General features: G+C 36.5%; 2 protein-coding genes across 2 annotated transcripts in view; one reads left to right on the top strand and one right to left on the bottom strand.

The window, feature by feature from the left end:
- The window catches only part of dnai3 (dynein axonemal intermediate chain 3), a 22,946-nt gene extending 18,027 nt beyond the window's left edge, over positions 1-4,919 (bottom strand). The window contains exons 1-5 of the mRNA XM_016553190.1: positions 4,886-4,919; positions 3,371-3,424; positions 3,211-3,264; positions 471-655; positions 218-322 (exon numbers count right to left, since the gene is read on the bottom strand). Of these exons, the coding sequence (XP_016408676.1) occupies positions 218-322; positions 471-655; positions 3,211-3,264; positions 3,371-3,424; positions 4,886-4,901 (414 nt within the window). The 5' untranslated portion in view covers positions 4,902-4,919. The remainder of the gene's footprint in view (positions 1-217; positions 323-470; positions 656-3,210; positions 3,265-3,370; positions 3,425-4,885) is intronic.
- The window catches only part of mcoln3b (mucolipin TRP cation channel 3b), a gene marked incomplete at its 3' end in the record, with an annotated part of 19,278 nt that continues 13,574 nt past the window's right edge, over positions 4,548-10,251 (top strand). Inside the window, exons 1-8 of the mRNA XM_016553196.1 lie at positions 4,548-4,710; positions 6,144-6,172; positions 6,246-6,463; positions 6,557-6,724; positions 7,647-7,800; positions 7,883-7,961; positions 8,088-8,184; positions 9,163-9,262. Coding sequence (XP_016408682.1) covers positions 6,248-6,463; positions 6,557-6,724; positions 7,647-7,800; positions 7,883-7,961; positions 8,088-8,184; positions 9,163-9,262 — 814 coding nt within the window. The remainder of the gene's footprint in view (positions 4,711-6,143; positions 6,173-6,245; positions 6,464-6,556; positions 6,725-7,646; positions 7,801-7,882; positions 7,962-8,087; positions 8,185-9,162; positions 9,263-10,251) is intronic.

Below are 10,251 nucleotides of genomic sequence, written 5' to 3'. Positions count from 1 at the left end.
TGTCTGTCTGTCTCTCTCTCTCTCTCTCTCTCTCTCTCTCTCTCTCTCTATCTATCTAGAAACTGTGACATATTATACCCAAAAATTCTTCATACACTGGACTACCAGTAAAATTGATAAAAAATTTGGGACCAAAATTATTCATACTTATCTATACCTACCTATACCTATTATTCATATCTATCTATCTATCCCTCCGTCTGTCCTGTTTTCTCACCTTCAGTATATTTTCTTTGGCCTCTACTGTGAGCACCAGATAGAAGCTCTGTCCGTATATGAAGTCTCTGTCGAACACCAGCAGAAGTTCATCTTCAGGGTAGTCCTGCAGAAAATGAATAGAATTCCTTTCAGGGTCTCAACATTCTGAAACAGATCTTTAACCACTAGGCTACTCTAAACCAGCTCCATCTGCCGAGGTTTGGATCTTCTTCAGCTCAAGAATCGGTTCAGAATGTGTTTCTGAATCTTACCAGCACTAATTGTTTGATGGGGCTGAAGTCAGACACAGATGCTCTGGTTTTCATGTCCTGTATGATGTCTTCTTTTTTCAGCAGCTTGTAAGGATTTTCTCCGGTTAAATCCTCATCTGCCCGGCAACTAAACAGCTCCTGTGTGGCAGAGGTCAGGACCAGTGGGAAGATGTAGTCGGGATGATCTGTGAAGGGTGGAGTCACTGTGATCAGGTATATAATAATGAATATACAATTTGGGTGGTTGCCAGAGTGTTGCTATGCAGTTGCTAGAATGTTGTGTTTGGTTGAGAGGGAGTTTCTATGCTGTTGCTAGAGTGTTATGAGTGGTTATCAGGGGGTTGCTATGCAGTGTTGTGTTGTGGGTGGTTGCCAGGGGGTTGCTGCATAGTTTGGTTGCTAGAGTGTTGTGGATGGTTGCCAAAGGGTTGCTATGTAGCAAAGACTATAGAAATACAAAGACGGTTCACTCCTATACTTATGAATGGGAGAAACTGCAAAGCGCAATATGGCGGGATAGTCCCGCCTTCTAAATGAAAGAGCCAATCGTTGATTGGTAAAGTCATTGCATCACTGCAGTGGCTGTTAGAAGCTCCGGTTCCCATAGAAACCTGAGGCTGGACCGGCCGATGCGCAGTCATAAGCGCGTTGGAACTACGCATGCGCATTGGCTGGTCTAGCCTGAAAATAAGCTTTTTAAACACTATTTGAGCATAAGAAACAACATTCATGGGGCTGTTCATTTCAGCTGTTTTGTTGCTGGTTTGAAATATGTAATTTAATCGCGAGTTCAGCGAGCAGTTTTTGAGATTTCAGGATTCCCCCATTCATTTAGATAGGACTTGTTTGAGCTGCCCGGAGGCGTTGCAAATATGGCGGCCGAGTGAACGGACTTTCCTTGAAAGGGACTTTGTTTGTAGTTACTAGAATTTTGTAGGTGGTTGCCAGGGAGTTGCTATGCAGTTGCTAGAGTGTTGTAGGTTGTTGCTAGGGGGGTGCTATGCAGTTCCTAGAATGTTGTGGGTGGTTGCCAGGGAGTTGCTATGCAGTTGCTAGAGTGTTTTAGGTTGTTGCTAGGGGGGTGCTATGCAGTTCCTAGAATGTTGTGGGTGGTTGCCAGGCAGTTGCTATGCATTTGCTAGATTGTTGTGGGTGGTTGTCAGGGGATTTCTGTACAGCTGCTAAAGTGTTGTGGTTGCCAGAGGGTTGCTGTGCAGTCGTTAGAGTGTTGTGGGTGGTTGCCAGGTGGTTGCTATGTAGTCACTAGTGTGTTGTGGGTTGTTGCCAGGGGGTTGCTATGTAGTCACTAGTGTGTTGTGGGTTGTTGCCAGGGGGTTGCTATGCAGCCACTAAAGTGTTTTGGGTGGTTGCCAGGGGGTTTCTATGCAGTTGCTAGAGTGTTGTGGGTGGCTACTTTGTTGTGGGTGGCGAAATTCTCCAGTTGCTCTTTGTTTAATCTCAGCACTGATATTAAAGTGATCTCATTTGAGACTTCTTTGTTTTAAAGGCTAAGTTACAAATACATTATTGGGAGGTTGAGTACTGTATCCTAAAATGATTTGGAACATTTCCAGTATCCCGCATTGAGGGTTTTCACCCTTTTTGTCTTACAGGTATGACACGACCAAAAGCTCTCAGCCGTTTGTCCAGTGTTTTAACGACAGATGTGCTCTTGAATGAGTGTGTTATACAAACAGAGATATCAGCTTCCCTTCAGAGCGCTATCTGTGACGTAACTGAACCTGAAAGACTACCAATGGACGTGAGACCCGGCACACAGCATACAATGCTAACGAATAGTGACTGGGGCTGTCAAAATTCAACAAGGACAAAATGAGCAGTGTGAACTTTTTTGGGTCAACTATATCTATTCACATGTTTTATATTTTGTGTGTGTGACATCACAGGTTTGGACACCTGAGGGAAATCCAGACCTCATCAACACAATCTCTCTCAACAGGAACCAGCTGAGCATGTTGTAGCCGGTAATATCTGATACAAGCGACAGCATTCAGGTCATTTAATCCAGAGGAGCCGCTGGCGCTTTACTGCAATGGAAACTCATATGATTTTATAGCCCGTATAATTACATAATTGCACTTTCTCTACTAACCGAACACACGTGCCCTTTAGAAAACATGAAAAGGAAGCTGTCTGGGATATTGAACAAGCCCTGTTAGACTTCAATGAGGGTTTATGACTGTACAAGCCCAAACTTCACTGATAGAAGCAGTTTGTTATGATGCAGTAGCTTGTTCTGGCCAGAAGAGGTCAGGTAATGATTTTATCCCAATGCAAACACAAACAAAACACAAAAGGGTATCAAGATGCTTGCTTTTATGATGTGGTAACAAGTCCAAGCACTGCTGTAGCATCCTAATATATAGCCTACTAAAAAGTATGTATGTTGTATGAGTAGGACAAGTAGGGAAATTGGACTCTGAGAACAAAAGACGAGAGAAAGGAGGTCTGGCTACGTGCCTCCAGACATGTCGTTTGTATCTCAGTATCTTTAATCTGATCACAGCTCCTGGATGAATGGAAAAGAACGAGTGTATTCATGCTGGAAACAACCCAGAGATGCTCTAAACAGATCTGAGAATCTGATTATGACTGATTGTGGTACAAAAGACCCCAGTTGACATTGTAGGTGGTCTTCAGAGACAATAAAATAAAATGCTACAAACAAACAAAAAAAACGCTAAATATGACCCTTATAGGAGCAATATGAGACACTTACCAGGTTCTGATGCACCTTCATCTGCGGTGGGAAAATTATTCTCCTTTTTTTTATCTGCAAAAAAATGTAAGGCATTAGAAACCCGAAAGATGCTTTGGATACTGTGCAATGATTTAATGTTACATTAGGATTAAATCTTATTTGGACAGAATATCTGTACCTTTTCCCTTGATTTTACGGGCCTCTTTGCTCTTGGGTCTCTTTGAACTCATGTCTGCAGGTGGAAAAGAGATTTAATTCATATTATTGGCTCTATTCATCTGAAACGGAGTCTGTGTGTGCAATAGCTAGCATGCTCTTTCTTTTTCTGCAGTATGTGAATTTACTGAATGCATGGAATAGGCTGAATGACTTTTTTTTTTCAAATGCAATGTGCTCAAGGTTGTCAACATCACTTTCTATTGAGTCATTATTTGAGATGAACACAAATTTGGGTTAAAAATCCAATAGAATTAATTACGCAATTTTTTGTTGTTTTTATTGCTGAGATGAAAAAATTACCTTTGGGGAAAAAATAGATAATGTAGTATATTTGGAATCCAACCCCAAAAAAATACATGGGCGACATCTGGTGTTGAAAAGCAACACGACAAACAGTTGAATCTCACAGTCTTTTAAAACGTGTAACTTTAATCCTTATTATTTATATTTTAATTTTTAACATGACGGAAAAGTCGCAGATTACTAGATTATCTTAAAAAAGCAACCCAAACATTATTTATAAACTACTGTAAAATCATTAAACACAAAGCTGAGTTAAAAGTGACTTAATCTTAAAACTTAAAACAAAAGGTAGGCCTAATGTGTGTGAAAGGTAACAGTGATGGTTTCAGAAGATAATACCATGGTACTGAATGATTACAGTATTCATTTTATCATGATATAGCCTATTGAACGTCAAAGAATATTACACAACTTGTTTTTGTTTACGAACTTCTATCATAACATTAATGTCAACATTTCTGTCAATTCAAGCGTATAATATACAGATAAAATCCTAAAATATGTAAATACACACGCTAGCGAGATATAAAACTGTCCTACTGTAACATAACCATTCCAATGTTCCACATACAACCGTATTCATGTTTTTTAAAATATGATATCAGTATGATTCACAAATCTTACCTCTGATTAAGAGATTTATGGCGCTGTTATATAGAAAAAAAACAACTTTATTCCGACTAAACAGCGCGAACGGTATCCAAACATCCGGCATCACAGCCGGTTGCTATTGGTTTCAGAGGCGGGGATTCATTTGATTGACAGCCCGCGCACGCAATCCTCGCTTAGCCCCGCCCCCTTCACCTGCTCACCGTCAGCACAGAGCGCGTCTGATACACAACGCGGCAGTTTCCATTTGAAATGCACTTTAATTCGGATTGACTTCATGCGTTTGTGGACTTTATGGAAGTTAGTTGGGATTAAAGACATAAATGTGCTCTTCTGATGCCGACTTAAGCTCCTGATTGAGAGCTAATTGATGATTTAGACCTGCTGGTGAGTTACTGATGTGTGTTTCATTACTGCTGTTATGATTTTATTAAGTTTTCTGACAAAAAATACATTGAACAGCTGCATTAGGTTTGGGTTTTGCAGGTGATGTTTGATTATAAAACACATCAGATGCTCTTTAAATAAGAAAACACCTTAGGCTTGAGAAAAACCTGTTTACCTTGAGAAACTGGCATCACAAGGTGTAATTGTAGTTTGTGATGGCACAGGTGTGATGGAGTCACGTGAGAGTCATGTGACAGAACAGAATTACAGTCAGGAATGTGGGTCAATTCATCAGTGACATCTGATCTGGATTCAGTCCATCAGCCTTTGACAAGTGGAAGAGCCACATTACTGCACGTCTTTGATTTCTCTATTAATACTGTCAGGAGCTGCTCTCTTCACAGAAACACATTAATGAATATTTGCATCCTGATTTTGATTTTCAAGGGTATTTTTTTTTACTTTATGAGAGTTTTTCTTTTGTAGCCATTTAAAAATAGACGTAATGCCAGATGCATTTAGTTTTTAACCACATGTAACAGCATAAAAACATTTATGCTATTACCTTTAAAAACATAGCCTATAAAATATAGGCCTATGTATATTTTGTATATTTTATTAAATATAGCCTATGTATATTTTATGAAAATAATACAGAACATGTCATCATATATTTTGATGTATGTCAGATATATCTTGGTGAAACATAAATATAACTTATATTTAATAATAAGTAAATATAATAAATATAACACAGATCAAAAAAGTTCATCAAAGTTGTCCTAAGACAAGAGCGCTTTTTGGTTTTAAGTTTTAGGACAACTTTGATGAAAGGTTTTGATCCACTTCAAATGTTGAAATGTTGAAAAAATAAATATATATATATATATAATGTGTGTGTGTGTAATTGATTTTCAAAGGCTTTTGTACTTTTGTATTACTGAACTTTTTTCTAACCATATATAAAATGAAGATTGGGTTATGAATTTATGCCAAAACACTTGAGTGCAATCAGTTCATTGAAATAAATTCTCATTCTGGACAATTATGGCTGTTTAATGGCCTATAAAGGCAAAATGTAAAAACAAAAAAGACCTATAAAAGCAAATTTAATGCAAAAGCTGCTGTAAATAATGCACAAAATATTAATGTAACACTGTAAATGATCTTCTAGAATAGATAAAAACTTAAGACACAAGTTATGAAATAGACCTCATATATATATATATATATATAAACAAAAAAATGTAATTAAACTATTTTATTTTTACATTTTATGTTTCCACTGTAATTTTGTTTTAGTAATTTTATTGTGAGTTTTTTTTCTCATTTTTTAATTTAGATTAATTTAGAATAGATTTCTGTTAATTTTAGTACTGTAAGTTTTAACTTTTAACTATAATAACCCTGATCCATCCTCACTCCAATCTTAGATTCCAAGCATACAGACAAGTTTCCTAAGGTAAGAATATGTCTCCTAAACTAATAAATGTGAATGATGGGTTTTAAGGCAGATGATTGTGTTGGTTTTTCAGACATGGACGACTCCAGTGAGGCCTATTTATGCATAAACGATCCCAACGGCAACCGAGCCGTCCACTGGTCCGAATCCCACGCTCACCAGGAGCAGGAGAAGTTCAGGAGGAAGCTCAAGTATTTCTTCATGAACCCCTGTGACAAGTACAAAGCTCGCGGAAGAAAACCCTGGAAACTGATACTGCAGATCGTCAAAATCGCTGTGGTCACCATTCAGGTATCACCACAGGAGGAGGAATTACAGCCAGAAATGTTGGTCGAAACAGAATAAACTGGTGAAATTCAGACTGCTCTCTCTTTGTGTGTGTAGCTGGTGTTGTTTGGTCTCAGTAATCAGATGGTGGTTCAGTTTAAGGAGGAGAATCTGATGGCGTTCAGGCATCTGTTCCTGAAGAGCTTCACCGACAGCAGCACCGACACTTACTCCGTTTACACACAGCATGACGTTTACGCGCACATCGCCTACACCATGAAGCAGGTGAGTGTTCAGATGACGTGTGATTGATCTGAGATCTTTCTTCTGAAACTTATGGTTTTCTGGTGACCTGGTAGAAGAGTAACCAGACTCCAAATATACTTTGCAGAAGTGTATTTTAAATTGCATTTCATATATAACCAATTATATCTAAAAGTGCACAAAGCATTTGATTAAATTGCATAAATGTGATTAAAAGGTGTATATAAATATTTACATTTACAATACACTTAAGATGCAAAAAATGTATTTTAAAAATGTATTTTATATATGTTTGTTTATAAATGCACAAAAATGCATTTAAACAATGCATTTAAAAAAAACTGGTGTAGGATTTACCTTGAAACCATTTTTGCTTTGAATTTGCTAGTAAATTTTACAAATAATTACAGAGACCGCACACCTGAAGTAAAAAGACCGAAATAGAATTTTCTTGTAAAATTGTGTTCCAATGATCTTTGTTTTATTTACAACTTCGAAAAATCATTTTTTTTTGCATTGCATGTCACACCTAAATGTTTTTATTAAATCATGCACCAAAGATGCGAAATGTGCATTAATATTTATATTTAAAAGTGAACAAAAGATACAATGTAAAGTGCAAAAATATGCTAAATGTATTGTAAATGTCATGCTATATAAATAGTTATTTTTAAAAGTGCACAAAAGATGCAAAAATGCATATAAATATTTATATTCAAAGGTGTACAAAAGAACATTATAAATTGCACAAGTGTATATTAATTAGCATGTTATATAATATATAAATTATACATATCATGCCATTTTTATCATGTGTAGATCCTTAGATGCATATATGTAGATACTTAATGTCAAGGCTAAAGATATGTATCTTCAAACTGGCCTTTCAAAGTTTCTCCAAAAAACACAAACAGTTCAGAAAAGGTCCTATTTTGCCTCACAGTTTCTGATGTTGCCAAGCATAACGGTGGGCAACCATCAATATGAGAAGGAAGGTGATGTTTACACTCCGCTCACCATCTGCCAGCAGTTCTACCGCAACGGCAGCATCTCACCAGCCAACGAGACCTTTGACATTGATGCTCAGGTGGATGAAGGTGACGTATGTGTGTCATGATGACAGAAAACCTTGGCTTTGCAGTGGCGCTGCACATCTGATCTTGTGTTGCTTTCTTTCAGAGTGTTTGCAGATTTACCCAGTACCTCCCTTCTCAACTTTAACAACAAACCCGCTGAACTTTACTCTGCACTTTGAGAGGTGTGTCCTATATATCATATACTGTATGTTGTGTGACACAAATAATAACTAAGCAATGCAAATATTACACGTAACATTGTAGAGAGACCTTTTCTGTATCTTGTTGAATCAATTTGTGTTCTTCAGGTTATTGACAGTGACTGTAAATTTCACTCTGAAAGCCATTAACCTGGAGACGGTTGAGTATCACGAGCTTCCGGACTGTTATGTCTTCGACATTATGGTATGTCACATGACCTTTCAGTGCATTATGGGTCATCTATGACAGTTGTTTCCATTTCCTCTTATATTTTTAAACCTATGAGTGGGATGAAAAGGGAAGGATTCTCAGCTGGAAAAGTTTGCAGGTTTTTTCCCTGGCTGAACACGTGATCATCACCCTCTCATGACTTAACCGGTCAAATGTTTGGAATTACAATTTTGTAATGTTTTTCAAAGAAGTCTCTTCTGCTCACCAAAGCTGCATTTATTTGATCAAAAATGTTGTTATAATTGAGAACTGTTGTTACAATATAAAATAGCTGTTTTCTATGTGAATATCTGTTAAAATGTAATTTATTTCTGTGATGTGCAGCTGAATTTTCAGCATCATTACTCCAGTCTTCAGTGTCACATGATCTTCAGAAATCATAATAATATGCTGATTTGCTGCTCAAGAAACATTTCTGATTATTATCAATGTTGAAAACAGTTGTGCTGCCCAATATTTTTTTGGAAACTGAGATACATTTTATTTTTCAGGATTCACAGATGAATAGAAAGTTCAAAAGAACAGCATTTATTTGAAATAGAGATCTTTTGAAACATTGTAAATGTCTTTACTGCCACTTCCAATCAATTTAATGCATCCTTGATATAATTTTTTTATTATTATTATTCTTGAGCAGCATATTAGAGTGATTTCTGAAGGATCATGTGACGCTGAAGACTGGAGTAATGATGCTGAAAATTCAGCTTTGATCACAGGAATAAATTGCATTTTAATATATATTCACACAGAAAACAGCTAATTTAAATTGCAATAATATTTCACAATATTTTACTGTATTTTTGATCGAAAAAATGCAGCCTTGGTGAGCAGAAGAGGCTTCTTTTAGAAACATCAAACCTTACAGACCCCAAGCTTCTGACTGGTAGTGTCAGATAAAGTGACAGGCAAAAGTCAAAGATAAAGCTATAAATTATTTATTTCCATGAGCAGATCACCTTTGACAACAAGGCCCACAGCGGTAGAATCACGATCGACCTGGACAATGACGTGCACATCTATGAATGCAGAGACTGGAGTGTGACTGGAGCATGTGAGTGTTTCTCATGAGTCCCTCTAAGAGTCATTTCTGTTGTGCAAAACCCTTAATCTTTTACTTTTAATAAATGAGTATGCGTGTTGTCATTTAAGGAAGTATTTCTATAAACCGTTCTATAGCAGACTTGCAGAAATGTGCTTCGGTCAAGATGCTTCTGCTTTAATAATCATGACTTGATTTACATAATGACAAGAAAATGAACAGGATGGAAAGAGTTAAAGAGCTTGTGATTTAACGTGACAAAAATTAACATTCGCTCCAACCGAACAAGTGTAATGAAAAATGTATTTGATTGTGATCAGAAATCTGACTAATAGCATTGTGATCTTAATGCAAGACAGCACAGGTGAATAGTGTAAAAAATTTAACAAATAAATATCATCTACTTCTCCAGCTGATTGATTATTTTAAGAATTGCAAAAAAAATTTTTATTACAAGTTTTCTGAAATGTTATGTTTAAATAAATATGCAAACGAGGCATTTTTTTATTAAATATTCACTAAACTGCATAAAATTCCAGAAGATAAATCTGAACATCGGTTAAAGCCAGGTTCTAAATTCTTGTTTGATTTTGTTGACGTATTAGAGTTAAAGGTTTTTACAGAAGGGAATTTGGATTTCTCTTTTTATCACTCCATAAATAAGAAAATACTGTCAACAGCCAGAAAAATACATTTTCACAATGTTTTTAGGAATAAAATATTATATAAATCATTGTGAATGATATATGAACAAACCCCTCAGTAAAATCCTTCAGAATATAGAGAGGAATAAAACTGTAAAGTTTGGTGTATGTAAGTGCTGCTGAAGTGGAGAAAAAACCTTTAAAGATATGTATTGTAATTGAAATCTACAGATGCAAATAGATAAAGTGTAAAAAGAAAACCAGATGAATGATACATGAACAAAACCTTCAGTAAAACCCTTCATAATATAGAGAGGAATAAAACTGTAAAGTTTGGTGTATGTAAGTGCTGCTGAA

This window comes from Sinocyclocheilus rhinocerous, unplaced genomic scaffold, assembly GCF_001515625.1.
Source record: "Sinocyclocheilus rhinocerous isolate Xijiao unplaced genomic scaffold, SAMN03320098_v1.1 scaffold1848, whole genome shotgun sequence".
Lineage (NCBI taxonomy): Eukaryota > Metazoa > Chordata > Actinopteri > Cypriniformes > Cyprinidae > Sinocyclocheilus > Sinocyclocheilus rhinocerous.
Note: the sequence above shows the minus strand (reverse complement) of the source record. Positions and strands in the feature narration are given on the sequence as shown.